At 39.8% G+C, this 23,472-nt stretch overlaps 2 protein-coding genes and 2 non-coding genes across 13 annotated transcripts in view; 3 read left to right on the forward strand and 1 right to left on the reverse strand.

Annotated features, from left to right (window-relative positions):
- The first annotated feature begins 336 nt into the window (after positions 1 to 336).
- Positions 337 to 4,420, forward strand: EEF1B2 (eukaryotic translation elongation factor 1 beta 2). The gene is made up of 6 exons (XM_026088800.1): positions 337 to 527; positions 703 to 825; positions 2,111 to 2,234; positions 2,660 to 2,726; positions 3,417 to 3,542; positions 4,226 to 4,420. The coding sequence occupies exons 1-6, from the start codon at positions 448 to 450 to the stop codon at positions 4,378 to 4,380; spliced, it is 675 nt and encodes a 224-aa protein (XP_025944585.1). The 5' UTR covers positions 337 to 447; the 3' UTR covers positions 4,381 to 4,420.
- On the forward strand, positions 2,504 to 2,583 carry LOC112977377. The gene has a single exon (XR_003257482.1). It is a non-coding gene; the product is annotated as a small nucleolar RNA SNORD51 (small nucleolar RNA).
- LOC112977382 lies at positions 3,026 to 3,158 on the forward strand. The gene has a single exon (XR_003257484.1). It is a non-coding gene; the product is annotated as a small nucleolar RNA SNORA41 (small nucleolar RNA).
- A 2,285-nt stretch (positions 4,421 to 6,705) lies between the features above and the next one.
- Positions 6,706 to 23,472, reverse strand: part of GPR1 (G protein-coupled receptor 1) — a 28,238-nt gene continuing 11,471 nt past the window's right edge. For 6 of the 10 annotated variants that reach the window (XM_026088728.1, XM_026088753.1, XM_026088712.1 and 3 more), the window contains 2 exons: positions 11,459 to 11,506; positions 6,706 to 9,515 (listed from right to left, as the gene is read on the reverse strand). In XM_026088728.1, coding sequence (XP_025944513.1) covers positions 8,447 to 9,515; positions 11,459 to 11,506 — 1,117 coding nt within the window. In that variant the 3' untranslated portion in view covers positions 6,706 to 8,446. Of the gene's footprint in view, positions 9,516 to 10,392; positions 10,505 to 11,458; positions 11,507 to 22,229; positions 22,378 to 23,093; positions 23,108 to 23,472 lie in introns of those variants that run through there. The other 4 variants (XM_026088762.1, XM_026088781.1, XM_026088772.1 and 1 more) reach the window with 3 other exon arrangements.

Below are 23,472 nucleotides of genomic sequence, written 5' to 3' on the forward strand. Positions count from 1 at the left end.
GCTCGGCAATTTCCGCCTCGCCGCCGGTCGCACCGCCTTCGGCAATTTCCGCCTCTCTCCGCTACTCGCCTCGGCCATCTCCGGCAACTTCCGCTGGTGCCCGCAGGCTGGGGGGAGGGACGAGACACGTTAAAATACCTATCCAACCTGCAAGCCTGAAAAGCTTCCCAACCCTGATCATTAACTTCAGATCTCTTATTCCGACCCTCCTCCGTACCTCTGATGTCCCGTCCGCTGCGCGGCCTGCGCCGGAGCGGTGTAAAACCCGTGAGGAACTATTTCGCGGCCCTTTCTTGCGGATGGACACCCACCATGCATGCGTGCGATGTGTGCGGAGGGATACTCCATCCGCTATATAAAGAGGGCGCGCGGGGTTGTGGGCCTCTTTCCGCGGCGGTGTGACAGGGAGCGTGTGTGTGTCTGTGTCTGTGCCGCGCCGCTGCCGCTATGGGCTTCGGGGACCTTAGGTCCGCTGCCGGCCTGCAGGTCCTCAATGACTTCCTGGCCGATAAGAGCTACATCGAGGGGTGAGAGGTGGCGGAGGAGTGGGCCGGGGAGACGTGGTGGGGGCGGGCGGGCGGCCGCCGCCGCGAGCCTGTGGCGCCGCGCGGCTTCTCGCACTTTCCACGGCGCCCCCGCGGGGCTCGGCGGGAGCGGGGCTGTGCCGGGCTCGGCTCGCTCACCTGGGCCCCTTCTCCGCAGGTACGTCCCCTCTCAGGCCGATATCGCCGTCTTCGAAGCGATCGCCGCCCCCCCTCCTGCAGACTTGTTTCATGCTCTCCGGTGGTACAATCACATCAAGTCTTACGAAAAGCAAAAGGCCAGGTACGATTAAATTCAGGAACTGGAATACATGTGCAAGCTTGCCTTACAAAGCGTTGTATTTCTTTTTCCAAGTTGAAACGAAATAGTGTTTCTCACTGGTAGTATAGCTGGCACCTGGCATAGCTTTTCGTGTTACTCTTAGACCAGGAACAGCTTTGGGAGCAAGCAGGGTAGACCTCTTATACTGCTACTGCATACTCTTCGCCCAGAACTTAAGAGAAGCTGGTTCTGCCTCTGTTCAGGTGCTGGGACTTCTGCTAAAGCTTGTGAGAAGGGCTTGAGTTTTGCTGCTGCCTTTTACGTGGATAACTATTCTGAAAGCTGGAAATTACTTGCTGGAAAGTGACCCTATAAAGGCAACACCAAAATGGGCCCGGAAGTGTTGCAGTAGTCTTTGAAGATAAACATACAGTTTTTAGATGATTAAGGGAGGTGGTTCATTCAGACTCTTAATCTGAAGACAAAACAAAATCAATGACTTACAATGCAGAAACACCTATAAAGAGGGGAAAATATGAAAGCAAATGTTATTTTTTTTCTTTTTTAGTGATTTTAGTGTTCATGAAAGGTGCTGTTTTGAGATCCATGGAGACTGCAGGCCTCTCTAAAAAGGTACAGAATAGGTAGTGTCAGTATTGCTACACTGCCTCCTCTATGTGCCTCAGTCCTGTTTTGGAGGGAACTCTTGTAAAACTGGGTAGCTCAGTCACCAGTATGTTTCTGAAGTTCTTGTATCCTAAATGGGACTGAGATGATAGTTACTTCATAAAGTCCACTCTGAAAACTACTACTGGTTATTATAAACGAAAGCTAGTTTTATGGCTCTTGTAACAGCAGTTCAGTCACAGTAGAGCTACAGCCTTAGAATAAGACTACAGAACTATATAAACTGGAGGGGAAGATTATTTCAGATGTAAATATTTTTAGGAAAACACAAATGAGAAGCTGATAGCCTTTCCTACACAGAATATTTTACAGATGAACAGTTCCATTAAGAAATGCTTTTTTCTTGCACTTGTATGGAATAGTGGTGTTAGGCAGGATCATCTCTGCTTAGACAAGTAGCCTTTGCTTATAGGATTTGTCCTAATTCTCTCAGTAAGCTGTAGGAGCATTTGGTGTTGGTTATTGGGGAGCTTCTGTTTTCAAGTAGCAGAATGGGGTGGGGGTTCTTATCACAAAGGCTTTTTTTTCCCCCCTCTGACTGTACTGTAGGTTCACTGAGAAATTGGCAGTATCTGAATTGACATTTGAGTAGGTTCCTAATATCTGCTGCTTTGTTTAGTTTGCCAGGTGTAAAGAAGGCTTTGGGGAAGTATGGTCCTGCTGATGTTGAAGACACAACAGGTGCAGCCACAGATAGCAAAGATGATGATGACATTGATCTCTTTGGATCTGATGATGAGGAGGTACTGATGCTTGAGGGGGGGAGGTATTATACTTGTTTCTTCAGAAATACAATTTTTTTGGTATTCTGTTTTTGAAGTATCTGGATATGCAGGTTTTTGCATTACTAGTTTAGGCTACTTTAATTTTGTTCACTTGATACCAGATCTTACTCAGAATCCTCAAATTGATCTGTCTTTGCAGAACAGGGAAAAAAGCTTGGGAAGGTAAAAGGCCAGGGTAGAGAGGAGTATATTGCAATGAGATGAAATCTCATTGTCTTTAACTTTGACTGGTTACATGATGAATAAAACAAAAAATCACCATCTTTCGGCTGACAATTGTGATGATTTGTTTTTGCCTGACTAGATGCCAGTCAATTTGATAGCGCTTTAAAGAGGTGGGTGCTTTGTTGATGCTTTCCTGTGACTTTGGCTTTCTCTTTTAGGAAAGTGAAGAAGCAAAGAAACTAAGGGAAGAGCGTCTGGCCCAGTATGAGTCTAAGAAGTCCAAAAGTATGTCTGCTAAGAACTTTGTTCTGTGTTTGCATTAATTACCATGTGTTTGAACAGGATTGTCAGAAGACAGATTTATTATCTGTAACAGATAAAGCTTACTTGACTGGAATGTGACAGAAGTAATTAGCTTTACTTGAATTTGCCCTACCAAGAGGCCAAGCCTTATCTACAAAGAGATGGTCCTAGGATTTTTTTGAACAAAATGGATGTAAAATGGGTATATAATGCACCTGTGCTAGAATCTCTACAGATTACTTGTAAGAAGGTTGGTCAGAAGTTAAGTATGAAAGTATAAACTCCACAGCTACTGGTCTGGAACTGTTCAGACTGTAGCAGTTGCAGTATTCCCTCTGTGGAAAATAAACTGTTACATGGTACTAAGCTCCTTCTCAGATCTTCTGGAGAGGACTTCCTATGTAACTAACAGTGTCAGCTTATTAAGTATGTTTTCTTGTGAATAGTTATCAAGAACCTGAGTATTTAAATATCTTAAACATTGGTATGCGTATGTCTTAAACCCTTCAAATGTATGTTTTTACAGGAGGCCTGCCTCAATAATATGAGGTGTCTTGTTGATGAAACTAGAAACACTGTTTTTGGGAAGGTAGTTTTATAAGTATATTGATATGAGGCTTTTTGAAAATTCCTGACAACTTAGTGGTTTTCTTCGCTTTTCTTTTCCTCCAGAACCAGCCGTTGTTGCTAAATCATCAATCTTGCTTGATGTGAAACCTTGGGATGATGAGACGGACATGGCCAAACTAGAGGAGTGTGTTCGAAGCATTCAAGTAGATGGCTTGGTCTGGGGATCTTGTAAGTAGAATAAAACTTCAAAGCAGGGAGAGGGATGTATGTAGCATGGTTTGTTTAAAAAATACTGTATGAACAGATAGACTTGTGGTCACTGTTTTCTGCTCTGTAAAAATACAGATAGCTAATAAAGTAGTGGAGGGATTTGAAAACTGCAGTGGAAGTAGCACTAGCTGTGTATGTGTGGCACTTGGTAAACTAGCACTGTCCAAATAGTGAGCTGACATTCTCTAAGTGTATCACTTAGTGGTCATTTTAGAGGGGGAGATGTGCCAGTGATGCTTCTGCCATAGCCAGCGGTGGTACCTCAGTAAGATTTTGGGGAACTGCTGGTCTGAGGTCTGCAGTTCAATATCTTAAAATAGTTTAAATGGTGTATGGGTGCAGCAGCCAGCTTAAGATTCAAAGAAGGGTTTTGAAAGTAAAACTTCTCTCCTGTCCTGCATCTTCCTATACAGTTCCTGATGTCACCTATAAGCAGTAAGCATTATACCACATCGTTGGCTTAAAAAGGCATTTTTGGACTGTTTTGTAATGCTATGGTGTTGATTAGGTGGTCTGTAATGTAGAACAAATGTACTTTTTTCTTGTATCCTTGCAAATTACTTTAGTCATATCTGATGTGCACTTTTTTAAGAGATTTCACAAACCAAGGAGTATTAAATATTTTCTTTCTCTTTTGACAGCCAAGCTAGTACCAGTTGGCTATGGTATCAAAAAGCTTCAGATTCAGTGTGTTGTTGAAGATGATAAAGTTGGAACAGATATGCTGGAAGAAAGAATAACAGCTTTTGAAAATTATGTACAATCAATGGATGTAGCTGCTTTCAATAAAATTTAAGTCTTGCTATATCTAGAATAAATGTAACAGCAAAAATAGAGCTGTGTCTCTGGTTAATGCAAAATCACAAACTAATCTCTTTTACTAATGTAAAACTTGTTTGATGGGCAGAGTAGAGATCAAAAGTGAGTTTCAGGGCTGCTCCAACACCCTGCCACCCACTGTAGTACCAAGTGTGTGATCAAAGAAACTAGGAGAAGTTTACATATTTACCACCAATATAGCATTTTAAAAATCTGAAATGCCCTTTGCTCAATTTGGGGTGGGGTGGGGGGGAATGTCATCCTTAGGATTTTATTTGTAATATCTCTGGAAAGAGGGATGGCTTTAAGGGAAAAAGCACAGGGCTAAGGCAAAGTGCAAGTAACTTTCAGCTGTTATATAGGAATATTAATTCCTTTTGTTCAAGGGTAGTGACCAAATATTTATACTGTGCCACTTGTTGAAAGCTAGACCTTGCTATCATCAAGGGAATGAATACAAAGATAGGCAAGTTAAAGGCAACAGGGAGGGCTGCAGTGCACTAGAGATAAGATGTGCAGTGACATTGAAAGCTGTTTTTTTTAATCTGGCCTAAAGGTGCTGTGGGAACTTCACATGATCTGTTGTCTAGATTTTGAGCTCCTTTTCCTGAGGTGTTAAATTTTGCACTGAAATTGTAGAAATATTTGCACCTCTCTCAGGGCTTCCTTAGCACAGCAAATTGTGATGTTGGAATGATGGTTAATATCATCTTTTCTGTGCTAAGTGAGATGGAAGAGCTTTTGTGACAAAAGTTCCTGACTACATGTTTCAAGGTCTTGGTGCATCTTGTACCTCAAACAACACAGAAGCACTGGTTATCCTTAGAATAAACTTGTGCTACTTAAAGGATGCTCTTAACTTAAAGATGGCTAGGGGGCAGTATATGCCTTCCACAAGGCATACTTTTTTAGGAGTTGATAGTTCAACCCCCTGAATGTGCTTGTGTGAGAATTAATTGGTTGCAGTGATTACATGCTAAAGTAAAGGAAGATTTAGTACAGATAGTCTTTTATATTTGAAGGTGAAGTATACTCCGGTCTAATAACAAACCTAGAAAAGTGTTCAATTAAAATGCAAAGATAGTGACATACAATAGTTACACTAGTTTAGCTCATACAAAGAACTGCTTACTTAGCTGCAGATTGGTTTTAGAATTATTTTGACCTTTTAAAGACTGAATAACCCAACAGAACTGAACTGTTTTCCAAAAATTACATTGCTCCTGTAGATTATTCAGCATTAAAGCTTCCAGACAAATTCACATTTCTAGGCTTTTGTCAGACTGAGATAGAGAATTGCTGTGACTGAAACAGAAGCCTATAATGTGCCATGTCAGTCACTGTCATGGAGGTGCTCAGTGGTGGAGCTGGAGAGCTGCAGTTGAAGCTAACTCTTTGTTCCTGGTTTTGCTGAGCAGCTGCATGTGGTTATCTGGTACAGCAGGTCCTGTTTTTCTTTAAAGGTCTGCCAGTTTCAGATTATGTAAAGACTGTTTTGTAATTTGTTTTAGAAAAAAGGTCTGCCTGCCAGAAGTTTAAAACATGATTAAAGAACTGAAAGTATAATTACAGGCTCTATCCCTACCTTCCATAAACTTTTAACAACTAAGAGACTAGCTTTATCCTGTGTGCAATTGCCTTAATGCACAGTCTCCCTTCTCTGGCTGTCCTATAGCTGTTGCTTTTACTAATCATGTAGCTTGCTTTTAGTGATTCTCACATGTTGCTGTTAAAAACAAGAGATTACCAAATGCTACATCAAAAAAGAATGTATTTTTTATTATCCTTGGCTATCACCCTTTTTGACATTCCATTCAAAGCACTTCTTATTCAGACCTTTAACCTCTTTCTTTGACCTTGAAATTAAAGCTCTAAGTAGATATAATGGTTTGATTTATAGATTGTAACTTTCCTAAAATACAGCATTATGTGAGCCATGCACCTGGCATGCCAAAACTGGATTTTATTTTTGTATGTGTTTGTTTATGCTCAGCATGCATGTACAAATTCTTTGGTATTCCTTTTCTTGAAGACAGAAGAAAACTTGTTGTATAGGAACATACAAAAAAGATACAGGACAGAGCATACATATATTTCAAAATCAAGTTCTTTATATATCAATATATCAATATTCATGCTCATGTAGCTGACATGCAAGGTGAAAATTGAAATAAATCTTAATTCCTGAAGTAGAAAAAAGGATAGAGTTTCTTTCATCTTGCAAAATCTTTGCAAAGGAGCTTTTCTAAGAATGTAGACAATCATTCCATACTGCTGCTGACAAAAGCAAATGAACACACTCTTCAGAGACAACAAAATTTTATTACTCCACTTGGAGTACAGTCAGGAGCATAGCACTAACACAGCATTCTTAGAAGGATATCGGGGGATATGTGAAGAAAAAATGCAAAATGTTTGATTTAGGCATATTTAGTGTGGTGCCAAAAGGCTATCATGAGTCACATGTACCAGGCAGCGAGTGACTCAGAGGAAAGAGTGCTGCCTACCAACTTTCCAGCCCAAAGTTAAATACACTGAAATTCCACTGATCCTGTCTTAACTCTCCAACTTTTAAACCAGAGCCTAAAGAAATATAGTTACAGACCACAGTCAGACTGTTTCTATTTGTACAACTACCAATATACAGATGCACTCGTGTGCATGTGTGTGTATATATAAATATTTGCTTTTGTATGAAATGTATTTACATATAAGTAACATTTATATTGTAAATAAGGCCTTATATGTGTTGCCAGGCCATAGAAACTAGGTAGGTCATCTGAAAAGCTGTTTTATTCCGCATTTCGTGGCCAATAACAAGGAAACACTGGTCAAATTTACACAAAATTTATGCTCCTACTTTTAATAGAGTTTCATTTCACATTCAGCTTAATTCAATAATTTTGCCTCAGATATTGGTCCACTCTACTTAGCGCATATATATGTGCATTGGTGGATGTGTGATTCTACAGCAAGCAACAAGTTGGAGTGGAAATAACTTTATTAGGACTGTTGCCTCTTTCTTACTGGAGTGGATGTTATTTCCCAGGTATATTGCCCTGCCTCTAGTTTGGCAGAGAAGTCTGAATTTGGCTACAGGCTTGTAACAGAACTGCTGAATTCACTGTATCCATTTTTAGAAGGTTTGCATTAAGGCAAACAAAATGTTAAATTACTTCTTAACCTTTTTGTGAGAGCAATAAAGGGCAACTGATTGTCATGAACCTCTTTAAACCTGAAGTCTAGAGAAAGTGTGCGTGTGGCAGGGGGCCTTTAAACTCAGCTTCTCAAAGAAACATTTCTACTAATTTTGCTCACATTTCAAATGAGCCAAATACTTATTTGAAACCTCCTCAGTATTGTATACCCAACTAGTAATAAGAACAAAAGAATAAGGAGTAAGTGACCAGCAAGCACAGCGATTCCTGTCTTACCTATTTGTGTGTAAGGCAAAGAGCAATGGGAGAAATCAGAATTTATTTCTGTGTCATTCTTTTTTAACAAGAGAAGGCAACAATTCAGTGTTCTCTATATCGGGATCCTTCTCTGACTGGAAAGGGGAGCCACTAACAGCTTTGCTTAGCTGGGATGTGGCCAGGAGATTTCTTTCTTAAGCAGTGCTAGACACTCAGGGCTGTCATCATGGCCAGGATGGGATGAGGATGCCCAGATCTAGAGCATTGTCAGTGATGACAAGGAAGAATATTATTATTAGGTGGGGATTTTTTTTTATATGAACAAGGTATGGAACTGCAACAGAAAAAACAGGATTAATAACAGAAATATTCACATTCCTGTTCAAAAACTCAATTAGAGCAGTTCTACTTATTTTGACAGCTTTCAGTTCAGGCTCTTTGCAACCACACCACACCCAAATGATGCGTCCTGTAAAAACCTTCCAAAGAAAGCAGCACACGCAATTCAGCCAGCTGTTTACATAAAAATGTATATGCAAAGATTGCACATCTGATGGCAGATGTGAAGACAAGAACATCTCCAAATCTCCTGCCAGTTATTTTGGAGAGGGATGGTGACAAGAGTGGTCACTGAGCAGTTTCGCAATAGCACGCAGGCGCATGGATGTTGTCTGAGCTCCACAGCTGCTCACTGACAGTCCCCGAGCGGCTCACTTCCCACAGTGCCAATTTTAGCACTTCAGAGACAGTCGTCTTGACCTGGGCCTGGAACTTCTTGCTAATCAGAACATAGAGGATTGGATTAAGGCAACTGTTGATGAAAGCAAGGCCAGTGGAGAGGGGAATGCCATCCTGTAATAAGCCATGCAAGTTTTCATCATGGTGAGCAGACAGCTCCACAATGCTGAATATGTGATATGGTGTCCAGCAAAGAAAAAAAGCTACGACTACAGCAATGATGGTCCAGAAAAGCCTGCTGGAAGTCAGTACAGTTCTCCTCTTTACCTTGACAATCAGCAGTGAGTAGCAAATGACCATGGTCACTAGTGGAAAGAGGTAACCAAATGCAAGTCTCACCCAGATGAGAATGTGGTGTCTCAGCAGAATGAGTTCTCTGTCATGCACATGGAAGTTGTTGTAGCAAAGGGTGATGTTGTTGAGAACTGTAGTTGTGTCTCTGAAGTATAAGGCAGGGCCACCGATAATTGCAGCCGAGATCCAAATGATCCCACTAAGAATGAGGGTGTTCCTTACAGTCCGATACTTGTAGGAAAAGACTGGGTGGACTAGGCGGATGTAGCGGTCAAGGCTGATGAATGTCAGGAAGAAAACACTGGCAAACATATTAAGTAGTGCAATGAATGAGTTCATTTTGCAGAGCCACTTCCCAAAAGGCCAGTGGAAGCCCATTGCCACGTATGTAATATAAAGGGGCAAGAAGAGAACAAAGATGAAATCTGCAATGGCCAGATTGAGGAACCAGAGTGTAGAGACAGATTTATCCCACTTAAAGCCCATAAACCAGATGACAATGGCATTACCTGGCACTCCCAGCAGAAATGCCACGCTGTAAAAGGAAAGGGAAATCATATGGGCAATGCTGAGGGAGGACTGGGGTGATTCATCTTCCTCAGACAGGTCGTACATATAAGAGTAATTCTCAAAATCTTCGAATTCCATGCTGCACAGCTGCTTTCTGGGGAGGAAAAGAAACAGAATTGTCAAAGGGGAACTGTTTTACTGCACTGCAAATAGTAACCTGTAATTCTTTTGAGTTCTTGGTCATAAAATAAATACATTGACTGTTTCACATACCTATCGCTTTTTAGCTGTCAATTATTAGCACAAAGCTTGTAGGGTATTTTAGGCTGCAGATATTTCAAGTAATACTCAGATCAAGTCAAAGAACACTTGAAATCTTCAAGAACTGTATTCCTTGCATTCATTTCTTAGCAGAGGGCACTGAGCACAATATTACTGATAAATTTCTGTGAGATCCTCAGCTGCAAAGTTTTACTGAAGTACTGACTGTATTCTTTTCTAATTAATTTTGGTATTTTACTGCTCTGTTCCTGTTAGAAGCAACTTTTATGGATCATATCTGTAGCAGAAATCAGAGAAGAACCAAGCATCTATGTAGGCAAAAAGTGCAGTTAAAAATGCCAGAGAGCTTTTTTTTTCTGGATTGCTAACCCCCTCCCCTCAAATTATAGTTAACAAAATCATAGACAGTGGTTTCTCAAGCAACTGAAAGTACATGCGCTTCTTCCTCTCTGTCATCCTAAGGCTGGATGCTGGACTTGCTGCCCAGCAGTGCTGCTGACTTCAGTAGGACTTCTTTGGGGCACAATACAGTTGTTATAACACCTATGAAGGTGTCAGAATCTAGCCATTAAGAAGTTACTCCATAGATAATATAAAAATTTAACAAAACAACAGTGAACTAGGCCTGAGCTCACATCCACCCATTTGACTTTGCTGGAACGGATCCATCTTTACCAGTGTCAGTGAGACCCGGGAAGGTTTAACACTGACACTGAAAGACGCTCAGCACTTAAGAAATAAATAAATACCTTTCTCATAGATGCTCTATGGGTTAGAGACCCATTTCAAGAAATGTAGTGGAAAATTAGTTCTTAATTTCCAAGTCTGCAAACAAAGAAGCCGGACGAATGTAAGCCTCATCAACAAGGAAAACTGTCCACGAATATTGACTGGTGTGCCAGAAAATGACATAATGAATAAAACGCCTCATGTTACTGGCTAGAAATAGTAGATCTAATACTCTGATTTCTAAAAACAATTTACATTGACACTTGAAACATTAAAGCAGAGAAATTAATGTAGGTAGGATCTTAAGTTTCTTTTTATCATGCAGAATTCACAGGTTTAATTAAAACTGCAATGAAAACTCGGTGCTATAAAATGTTAATCATTTTCTCTTCTGCCACAGAAAAACAAAACATCTGAAACAACAGACCCTAAGCGAGTTTATTACACAGCAACATGTTAAAAAAAAAAAAAAATCAAACTTTCTGATTTATAAGTTAACCTATTTAGACCCTTTTTTAATTGACTGGCAAAGCTGAATCACTGCCAATTCTCTTCAAACTTTAATGAGAAAAGATAATGGATTAAAACAAGGAATCTGGGTCTTCCAGCTAAGACAATACTTGAACTCAGGAAACGTTGGCTCTGCTACAGATTTCACAGCCTTAAACCATAGGCTACTGTGAGAACTGCATTAACTCCTGAGGCAGTCAGGTGCTTAGATTATATTATTGTCTTTTTTGACATGAATTTGCTAGTGAATTTATTCCTCCTCATTTGATAAGAAAACACCTTCTAGGATAATAAACTCTCCCTGCATCTTTTGGAGCTGCAATTTTTTTGGAAGTTTTTGCAGTAGTGAATAACAAAACTAGCTTGGTCTTTCAAAAGGTTAGCACATACATATATTCATCCCTTTAATATAGACTTAATTCCAAGTTTATGCATAAATCCTGCTGAATTCAGGGGGCTCAAGTTCATGCTGAAATGCTTTGCTGAGCCCCAATTGTAAGAACTACACTTTAGTAATGCAGAGCTGAATTTTAAATTGGGCCCCTGTGTTTCATTCAATAATACAAATATTTTTACCTCTTTGTTGACCACAGTGGATCACTTAACTTTGGGCAGAGGATGAACCTGAAAAATATCAAAATTTCCAAGAATAAGGGTAGGGAAAACATGGGAGCTGCTTCCCAGCCTTCCTTAAAGCTACAGCTAGTCAATGTAGTTGCCACACCACAAAAGAAGGAAATTCTCCAGCAGCAAGGGATGGAGAGGCGGAAACATATGGAGCATATTTCAGGGGAAAGGCATACCACTGTGGTATTATTCCACTAATGATCTGAGAAAAAGGTAACACATGAAAGAAAATAAAGCCTCCCAGGAGAACAACACAGACTGTAAAAGCTATAGCTGGAAATGTCTTACTGATTCAGTCACCGGAGATGCCTGACTAGCTTTTTTTTCTTTAAAAAAAAAAAAAGAAAAAAAAGACAGTGTCTCAGTTTTCTTCTGTTGGAAAAGCTTCTGGAACTTACAAGCACAACACAGTTTTTCATGCAGCAATTTTCCCCTAAAACTGAAAAGGAAGGGTGTGGGAGGGAGAGGAGGGGGGAAGCAGAAATATAAACCAAATGAAAAAGCCAGAAAGAAAGAAAAACAGGAAAACAGATAGCAAATAGAGGTTGAGCAAGGAAAAGCACTTAGAAGTTCTGCATTCATTCTGTGGTACAGCCAAAACTACAGCTCAGCACAGATGACCACAGTCTGACGAGAGCACCTACCACGGTCAAAACAAATATTCTGCTAAACTCTATCGTCATTTGCAGCTATATTCGCTGGCTGAACTCAGCTGCCCTGACAAGCTGTGACTAGCAACAGAATACGACCAAACCAAAGCTGCACCATGGGTGAGCTCGCGGGTGCATTTCTGAGCGCTTGCTCCATTCCAAAACTGAAATTCAGCCTGCGCTTTTGGACCCTTTTTCTGCATTCCTGTAATTCCACTAATTTTTGCCTACTAAAGGACAACAGGAGTGAGGTCTCAGGAGTATGCTGCCTGTAGAACCACAGCTGCAAAAACGTATTCATGTATGTACCTTTACTCCAAAGAGTAGTTTACTTATTTTGGAAAGATTAGTTGCATAAGTGAAGTTATGCATGTGCACACATATTGGCAGGATTAGATTTCTTATTTGTAAATGGATGGAAAAGGTAAAAAAAAAAAAAAAAAAAAAAAAGTTGTGTAATTCTATATCTCTTGATTTAAAAATATGTAATAAAAGTCAAAACAGTCTGTTCTGTCAGGAAACTGTGATAACATTTGCCCTTTCTAATTTACATCAGTCTGAAGGAATGTTATTTGGTTAGCTGTCCTGATCAAATGATACTTACTGGGCTGCATTTATATAATTACATGCCCCGTGGGGGTAGATTCTGCATCAAATACCAGTACCACCCATCTGAGTCATTTTTTCAAACATAACATCTGCTGAGAAATGGTATAAACAAGGAGCCATACCACTAACATCTGGAACAACACTACATTTGGACATCAAGGTTAATAATTGGATTTTTAAGTGTTTTTGCCTGTATACAGAATTATAGCATCAAATTGAATTTATGCACATTAATAAATAAATGCAACTTTTCAGACTCTTACTGATCAGCACCTGCATTCCAGTCACTAACAAGGTTTGCTTTTAAGTTTCTCAAGAGCTAGCACAATGCAACAATATTTGGATTCACACATTTCCTCCCCATATGTGTAACCCCAAAACCTTTTTTTTCCCTAAAAATAATAATGGCAGTAACAAGCATGTGATAAGTACCCAACAATGATCATTTTATATTTAGAATTGCAAAGATGCTGTACAGCAGAAGGAAAACATAACTAAATAAATATCAAATATTTACCAAGCCCCATGTAGTTTAAAACTCCTCCATGGAGAGAGCACACCTCTGTAACACATTGTATTTTGAGGAATTATTTTTCCAAGCTCATATTTTTCCCTTGCCTCTAATTTCTAGTCTTCCAATGCAGTAACTCTTTAGCAGTGGGCAAAAAAAGCAGGAGGAAGACTGCTTACCATTGCATCCAGCACACAGATGCTGAAACTAGACTCTATGAGTAGGGCTCGGTAAAATTGCCAATTACATTTGCAAAGCCCAGAAACTTTTCCAGCTGACATCCACATATACAAAGTGCTTCTATAACAGGATTCACAGCCCTGGGCAGGATAAGGAGCAGGGGATTTTCTTTGCCAGCAGTTTCCCCTTGGCTTTGAGGCCTACTGCTAGAACGGGTAAGGGAGGCTTAGCGTAGTGCACTGCCTCAGTCCCTGCTGGTCTAGGGCTGCAAAAAGGAGCCAGAGGAAGGAAAATATTTTTCAGTAAACAGGAAAGCGTGGTTAGAAGCCTTGCAATAGGTATTGGGGCGGCTACAGGTTACAGAACAGTGTTGTATCACATTTGGATGAACACACCCAAGTTTAGGCTTCATCCTGTCTTCTTTTTTAAACAGTAAACAGCCTGTATAAAGTGTGTGCTTAGCAGTTGTTCTCTGACTGGTGTCTGTTCCTGTTTGCTGAAGTCACGAGCACCTCGGAAGACTGACCTTCCTTAATTCAGTTGCTTAATTATGAATATAGTTGCTTAATTTTAAACAAACAGGTTTCAGAATGTTTGACAAGAAGGTTTCATTTCCTGTCCCCATCTATGAAGTAGAAATTCATTACTAAATGGCTTCATAAGAATATCACAGGCGGACACTCAGCACCAGTACCTTGAGATCCTGGCACAGACAAATCTAAATAAACGCAGATTATCAATAGATATTTCCAGAACGCAAGAGCGCAGAACCGCTGGGAAGAGATTTTACAGTGTGCCATACGCAGTGTTGTTCTCTGAGTTTCAGCAGGGAATTCCAGGATCAGATATCAATTAATAATCACATTTTTGTAGCGCTCTGCTACAAGCGGCTGGAGTTGCATTACTCTGCCACATTATAGTATTTCAGAAAATTGACCCATACATACAACCCAGACAAATGACTAGATGTGCTTAAACAGAGCGGCTTTTGTCACACTAAAGACAGCCTTACACAGGACCAGGACTTTGGACGCTCTCCCAGTCTATGCCACATGCATCCTGTTTGACCAGGGGAAGTTGTTTGACCTCTCCGTGCCTCAGCTCTGAGGTCAGTGGAACAGCTTTGGAAGGAAATTAGATTGGGTTTTCAGTCTAAAATAGAAGACAAACAAAGCGGTCACAATTTCCGTTCACTTTGCATGATGCAGTCTTCCTAGGGATCAAAGTTCTCTGGACACCACGCAAATTAGCATCCAATTTAATTACACAGGCCATTCACGCCACTTATTTGGGCTGCAGTCAGTGCAGCCTCTCACATTGGCCCTCATCACTTCAAAAATTTACGGAGTGGGCCAAAGGAAGAGCTTATTCATTGTCTGTGTTAGTAAAAAGTTAATGCAAATATTTGGGTGGCAATCCCTAAATCTATTTGTTCAGTGTGGTAAACAGTGCTCAGAGCCTTTGCTTGGCCAGCTAAGGTGATTTCAGAGGTCACAATGGGCCCCTGAGTTCATAGGAAAATCATGGTTTGCAGAGTTGGCTGTCTCAACAGTTAACGACATAAAAAAGGGATATATTACATAACCCCTCCCTTTAATGTCTTTACGAATAATTCTGGTCTTTCCACATTCCATGTGTATGATCTATGGCTATGGCTAAAGGAAAGCTGACTTGACTGATTCACTTCAATTTTGCCATTTGCAAGAGTCAGATGTTAGAAAACAATTAGCTTTTCAAAAGATCACCTAACCCTGCTTGTCATGCTGTGCCTCAGCAAATTTGCCTGGCTATTGAATTTATCTACCTTCAAAATCATAAACAGGAAATTCACACAATAGTTTATCTGTGAAGTTCAAAACACAGATGGCTGAGCAAGTTTAAAGGTTTATACATATTTCTGGAATGTATTTTTACAAAGACATCAGTAAAGATCCTAAAACTCACAGGGAATACTGATGAGATTACAAACTATCATGGACTCCTATGTATGTATTTCTCCCTCAAAAAAAAAACAAAACCAAGATGACCACTTGACACCAGGTAGAAACAATCCCATAGTATAAAGTGCCTGATCCTTCATACTTAAAAAAATAAAAAATAAAATATAACTATGCTATAATTTAAGCCTAAATCTGGCCCTGCAGATAAAGCTACTAGGAAACCAGCATTTTGATTTGGTATATGCAACAGCAGAGTCAAGCCTTGTTTGTATGTTCCCTCCCTTCCTCCCACCCTCTCTCTCGTGCGCGCACACACACACACACTCCCCTCCACCCCTTGACTATTGTTTTAATGAACATTAGATATATGGTAATGAAACTACATCATAAGCTGTCCTGAATTCAGTAGCTAGAAAGGGTCATATGGTAGATATGATACGTGACTGGAAACCTTTTCAAGCCACAATGTAGAAATATTCATTCTAGCAGACAAGACAAGACTGCAAATAACCATCACTCTCTCTGATGTCCCTCAGTGAAGCAGTGTTAGAAATGCGTATGCAGTGAGCAGGCAGACATTTCCCAAAATTTATGCCAAAAGCAATGTTCTTTGAGCAAGACCAAACATGACCTCCTTAATCATAACACACCACTCCATCTGCGGTATTGAAGTCATTTGACCAGATAATCGCCTCATAACACTTTACCCAGACAAACTGAGTGTTATAACAAGACTAACAAACCCTTCTAGGGCAGACTCAGTTAATACTCGTAAAAGAATGATTTCAGACCAGTTCTTTTGCTGCCACAGAAATGTCAAACAACAAACAGAAACCCCAACTTTAAACTTAAATAATGTCTCTGTAATAGGAAAAATATCTACAGCAGGTCTGGCTTGAATATAACAAATCATCCAGACAACGGCTGCAGGTGAGCGGCAAACCATTTCCACCATCAGGGAACTCATAAATCCCTGCAGCCAGCAACTGCGTATCATCAGTGATTTATTTTCATGCAGATCCCAAGCACCAAGACCTCTATCCTCAGAGAAGATGCAGAAACTCAGATGTCCATGGTGGGGGTCACATGGTAACACTTGTTAGTGCTGGCTCCTGCTCTCATTCCCTTCTTTAATACAGCTAAAAGTACAAATATATCTTTACTATTCCTTTTGTATGTAAGGGTTTGCTGTAACAACTGTAAGTCTATTATGCGACCACAAATATATTATAGTGCCAAGCAGAGTTAAGAACAGAACAGATGATATTTATGAAACACTTAAAATGGGCCCATTCTGGAAAAAGAAAAAAAAAATTAAGTATCCTTATAAGCAGATAGAAATAGAAGTTTAGAAAAACCATGCCACCTGAGGCTTAAATTGTGATCTTACATGATCTTATATCGTATGTGTCAGTATTGTCCTACTAAGTGTTTACATAAGCAATCATAACGCCCTGGTGCTCACGCCCCGAGTGAGCCGGGCTCACATGGGAAGCATCACCAGTCTGGCTTACAGACAAGAAGGCAGAGAATGACCTACAGGAAGACTGAGATCAAACCAGGCGCTAAACCTGTAACACGTCTGGTGCCTCAACTACAGTCCAGCCCTCCTTTCTTAAACATAACACTATCCCCCCATTCACAATGGCATGGAGACGCCATGTCTTCCCCTCCAGAGAAGAGATCATGCCTGGGTCTTCCCCCACTGTGCCAGAGGGGCCAGCATGTGCCCCAGCAGCTCTTGCAGACTCACTTTGGTTTTCCCTGCACTGAAGAGAAACTGAACCTGGACCTACACTGTTTGCCTGTCATACATATTAATCTGGTATTGCAAGTGCAGGACATATCTCAGAGCCATCAAGCACATCTCCTTGATGACTAAGCCCAGCAGGGACACCATGTATCATATTGGTTGTGTCTTCAGCGTAGAGGACATGCACACTAATGAAATTTTGTTCCAGGGAAGTTTCACATTTTCTATTCCTCCTGAAACGCCAGCAGTCTTTTCTCTGGCTAACAGCCAAGGCAATAACTGCAAACCTGCAGCAAAGGAGATGCCTGCTTTAAATTTTTTTTTTCCATCTTCGCAGTGACTGGATTGATAAGATAAGGAAAGTTTGTATTTCTAATCAAACATGGCTCTTTACAGTTTTTATTCAAAAAATTATATGGAATTGTTACTTCACAATTGTTTCCCATTTGTGATGGAACAAGGTTTTGAATAGAGTTCATACGATTCTTACACTTCTCTAAGCATGTTTTTTTAATGATTATACTCCTTCAGTAAACACATGCTTTAATCAAAACTCCCTCCTAGCAGGGAGGAGCAAAGTGAGAACAGAGAATAAAAAGTGAATATAGAGGTTTCTTTCAGACTAGCAACTGTTGTCTCAGCAGATTAATTAATGCCAATTGAACATATGTTAGACAACAGCCATTCTGAAATTACTGCAGGGTGACAACAGGTCATTATCAAAAAATCAAAACAATCCCCTCCAACAAGATCTATTAAATTACAGACAAAAAAACAGCTTACAATCTGTTATACTTACAGGCCTTTCGACAAGAAGAGTTAAGAGCCAACCCCTGGGAAAATTAGCAATACAGCTCATTCCTCAAATATGCCTTCTTATATCCTGTTTTACTTTACATATTCATTTCCCAGCCACTTCTACCTGTATGTTTAGATATGTACTGCCCTCTGAATTTGAACTCTATTCTTATAGGTTAACTCTACAGCTCATTAAATCTACATCAGCAGTTACTTCTAGCATGATTGTAATATTGCTATGATTATATTACTCCTGACACATACTCTCGCACTGGTTTATCAGAACATCCAATTCTGAAAGTGCTAGTAGACAAGCCAAGAATTTCAGCTAATGAGATAACTTACTTCATTTTGTCCTCACAGTTAATATACTAGGGTCACTGCGTCCAGTAGATTAAACATATTTACTTCTGTATGAGCATATCTTTAATATTCCTACTCATACAAAGCTAATTATTTTATTTACTTTAAGCTCAGGTCTCAAATAATCCCTGCCTGCATTTCTGGAACCTGAAAACTTCAAACTGTTAAAACAATTTCAGGATGGYTGGATATTTATCTATCTCCTTAATGTGGCATTGGGAACACTCCCTAACACTGATGAGAATAGATGGCGCCTATGATTAAAGTATTAAAATAGGAGCCTGGAAATACTGGCTCTACAGGCTTCCCAAATTACCTTTGCAAATCCCTTCTATTTCATACTGAATTTGACTCCACCAGATAAGGAACACTCCCCTCAAGTAAGAGTTCAGGATGCCCGTGACGTATTACTCAGTTTTTTTGTACAGACAATGGTTCTTCACATTTCTGAAATACCTCAGTGGAAGGATGCAAAGCTGAGCTCCTTGAAAGAGGATCACCAGAAAGAAGAAACGGGATTGTGGAACATGGTATTACATCAATGCTACAGTGYCTAGTGTTTGCTAATCACCATTTTCCTCTCTCTTTCATCTAGCAAGCTTCAAAAGAGAACAAAACTTGCTGTGCCAGGCTCACACTTTCTTAAAGAGGCAAGTATTTTATGTTACGAAAGTACCCAAAGGCCTAGCCTTTGAGATCAAAGCCTCTTTGGTTCTAGGCACTATATAAGCACATAATGAGAGACAATTCCTGCTTTGTTTGTAAATTAAACAGAATAGAGGGTAGGGAAAGGAACAGAATTATCTTGTCTAAAGCCAAACAGCAGATTCAAAGGTGGAGCTGAAGACAGAACCCAGACCTTGCCAAAAGAATGAAGAGGCAAATATCTTTTGTGGATAGAGGCTAAAGGTATTGGTTCTTCATACTGGTGCCTTGTGACTCTTGAAATACATCTTCTGAGAAGTATCAAAAAGGGCTATGAGAGAGGTATTAGGGTGGAGAGGAAAGAAACAGACAAATTTGGGAGAAGAAAGATAGAGATGGTTAACAGAAACAGGAGTACATTGCCCCCGTCTCACAGATAACCTTTCTATGGTCTAATTACCAACTCAAGAATCCTAAAAGCTAAAACTGCAAATATTCATACTCTCTCCACTAGATTGTGCATGGTTTTTGTCCCAAGTTCAGAGCTTCAAGCAACCCCCCATTACGCCTCCGTTCTCCGCAGGTGGTGTCCAAAAGTGTTCTAAGCACCTTAGATTGACTGACCTGCCCAAAAAGGAAAAAAACAATCCTCAAAAACTCAAGACAAAAAATTAAACATGTTGAAGCTTGTGGGATGAACTATGAGGATCTTAAGTGGTTTGGCTTCCATCCTTATACAAGCAAACCTTCAGTGGATTTATCTAAATATACTCGAGCAAGCAGTTGGTACTAAACGGCCTACAGTAGTGAATATGCAAAAACTGCCTCTACAGCAACGCTCAGTGGCTTTAAGGTCAGACAAACATAATTAATATACTACTCTCTTCACTGATAATTGATGAAATGGTACTTTGACCAATGAAATGACCAGATAAGAAGGATCCCACACAGGAGAAGGGATGCTTAATTCTCTCTGTGTGCACTGAAGCCATCCCTGTAAAATGCTGTGATTTAGAGTTTTGTAAAGATCTGCCAGAGAGAGGAGACTAGTAGTAGATACTAAAAGCTGATGGCATGGCAYGAATAATGGTCTTGACAAGTAACTTTTGGTGAAAGACCAAGTGCTCATGCTGAGCTTCCCTAGAAGTGCTCTGTTTTTCCTTTGAGRAGACATAATGTTTTTTTTGTCTCAGGAGCCACAAAGACACTGTAAAGTAGCAGTGGGTGTTGTAGAGTTGATCTGCGCATGGTGGCATCTTCCCTTCTGAAACCTAAAGACTCTTGGTCACTGCCTGCCCCAGTCACAGCAACCCTCTCACCTGGCAATCTGTCAGGAGTGCTCCTCCCACTTAGTCTCTTGCAAAGCAAGCAACATTGCCCCTCACTGTTGCAAAACCGCTAGCTTCAGACTGAAGGAATATAAATCAAACCTTTATCAGAAAATAATGAATGAAAATTAGCCAAACATCGAGCCACCACAGTGACAGAGGCATAGCTTAGCTGTTGGCACATTCCGTCAGACACAATGAATAAAAAAACTAACACCTAGAGCACTCAGAAGACTGCAGTCCTCTGCAAAACCAGCTTATTACTTGGAATAGCAGTTATTCACTGAAAAATAATATCTAAGAGCAGATGAAAAACTTCAAGTGGCTTTTTAGAAACATAAGCAGAAGGAAATTCATTAAGGTAACTGGCTTTATAAGTTCACAATCATAAGTTCACCTCTTGAATCAATTATCAGAAATAAACACAATCCTAACAGCATTTCAGAAGTTATTGATTAGGCTGTCAGCAGAGAAGGAACTTCTTAGAACAAAAAGGAGGAATTTAGACTGTATACAACATATAAATTGCAGTATTGTCATCAATAGTTTATTCCTGCCCCCATGAGTGCACTGAAAATCTGTGGTCAGATCTGGCAATGAATCCTCGAGATAGAGAGCTTCCTTGACTTATGATCCCTCTCTGAAAATGCAGGTATAGAATCCAAATCATACATTTGTTCTCCAGGGTTGAATGCTCTTTGTTGTGCCAGAATCAAAGCGATTCTAAATGCAACTCTACGATCATTCACAGTGTATATATAAAAGCCTCAGGATTAAAGCAAACTTGGTAGAACCTCTATCCTGTCCAGTTTGCCTGGCAAAAGTAGCTGATAATTTTTTAAAGTCGGGCAGAAGCTGCAGTGATATTAAACAAATGTAAACTGGGTTATCAGAATGTTTCATTTCCTAATTCAACACAGGCAAAACAATAATATGGAGCTAGTGAAAGTAAGCTGTCATAAGCAAGTTAATCCTGAATCACAGTTTCTACAAACCTGGTTTGACTAATTCCTTCACCCTGATACACTCTCACTATCCCTCTGTTTCCTCCTTAGCTATGAATTAATAATCATTTAAAATTATTCAATAATACAATTTAATTTAATTAGAAAACAAGTGAGTTCTAATTTTAGGGACCCTATACATCTTACTGCAAATCTACAAAAACATTTATGGGGTATTTTTTTGCTTTGCAATAGATCGTACTTAGAAAGGGTACAGATGACAATGATGTGGTTATCTCCAAGTCTGAATAGGAGGTGGAATCCCACACTGTTTTGTTGTGTGATGATATAAAAGGGTTCACATCTTCTTTTCCCTTCCTAGGAAACACCCTTGTTCAGAACAGCTAGATCCACATCCTTCTAGCTTATTTCTCAATGATTAAGGTATGCACACACATCTTCCAGTTCAACCTGTAATTCTTTTTTAATTCTGCACAAGTGTATTTTTTCAGATTTTGTTAATCTGTTACTTGAAGTTGGAGTGATTTCCAGTTTCTGTTCTAGAATCTATTTAGATCAGAACCAACACACTGGAATTTTGTACAGCTGTAGGAAACATACTATCCTTAAGCAATTCAAACAAATTAAAACCAACATACAAGGTTACAGAGCGAGTGACAGATTCTTAATTAAGCCAAGGTCACTTAGCATTCTCTGGCAGGATACAGGAATTCTTGAATGGAAATGCATTAAGAAGCTATTAAAAATTAAATTCACACCTACTTTCATATCCTTTCATGCTGTCAGTGTGGTTCAAAATAAACTTTGAAATAATGAGTATCAGGTTCTTCGTTTAAGAAGCCCTTTTAGTCAGCATGCACTCCACTACATTACAGGATTTACCTGCAAGAGCTGTTTTTGTATCTGCAGAAATGCATTCATATGAGAGAGAGAGAGAGAGAGAGAGAGATTTAAAACATAACAGAGAAATAGACCTACCCAGTTCAGCTCTTTGAAAGGAAGTGCACTGTAAATCAGGGACGTGAGCTCTGTAGCAGAGGGAAGAGTGAAGTGATCTGCAAAGTTCAGAGCGACTTCAGTGTGATTCCAGCTGCTTCACTTGGCTACTGCCTTCCTTCTAATAAAGCTGCAGAATGATATAACACAGTGTTTGTTTTCAGCTGTGAGGAAGTTGTTTCCAACTTCCCTTGGTTTTCTAGATCCAGTTTTGAAATATTGCCTTTCTTTATAATCCCAGTATTTCACCAAAAATAAATGTTAGACATCTGAATGAATCATTTTGGTCGGTGTCCAAGCAAGCAGCAGATGTGGTAGCTGATGAATGGAAATGGACATTACATTTGCAGGCTGTTTTTTCTTATCCAGAGAAAAGGGTTGAACAGTATTTCTTTGTTGGTGTGCACTTTGGTTTACAGAAAATAATGTTGAATGAGCAGAAAGATGCTTTAAAAGTTATACTGAAAGTATCATTTTGTAACTGTACAATGTGTTACATTATACCTTCATTTTGTATTTATGTTTAGTAGATTCATCTCATTTTGTATCTAAGAGAGAGCTGAGCTCCTCAAAACACCAGCTATTAGTTTCTCCACCAGTCAGGCAGTGTCAGAGCTTTGAACTGGCTTTTAGGAGACTTAGCTCAATTCCCAGTTCTATCAAGAGCCTGCTGTGATTGCAGCCAGGCCTCATCACTTCCCTGAACCTTAGTTTCTCAGCCGGTAAAATGGGAATATTATTCCTCTAGTATCTACATACCACAGCTTCACCTGATTCTGGTGGTACTATGCTCATTTGGAATCATACCATTTTAAACCAGCTGAGAAGCTGTCAGCCTACCCTTACCAAAAACAACCGATTCTTGCAATGGAAGCAGTAACATAACAACCAGTGGTACTCCTCTGTCATTAATGCAAAACGTGCAAAATCTTCAACACTGTTGGAATCGAATCCAATTTTTTTTTTAGATATCAATGCTACTGTTCCCAGTGAAAATCTGAAAAAACAGAAGAGGGAAGTGCTCAGGGAAAAGTGGCAATGCTCACAATTCAGCATCTGGTTAGCAAGACTACTGGTTTTAAGCATTTCTGTTATGGTCCAAGAGATCACAGAATCTCTTAACAAGAACTTAACAAGAACTCCTTCCTGCAAAACTGCCCCTCTTTTCTTCTCCCAGTACAGTTTAAAAAGTTGATACGTTGCACATGAGAGTAAAAAGTTATGA

The sequence above is a fragment of the Apteryx rowi genome, unplaced genomic scaffold, assembly GCF_003343035.1.
Source record: "Apteryx rowi isolate R43461 unplaced genomic scaffold, aptRow1 scaffold_12, whole genome shotgun sequence".
Lineage (NCBI taxonomy): Eukaryota > Metazoa > Chordata > Aves > Apterygiformes > Apterygidae > Apteryx > Apteryx rowi.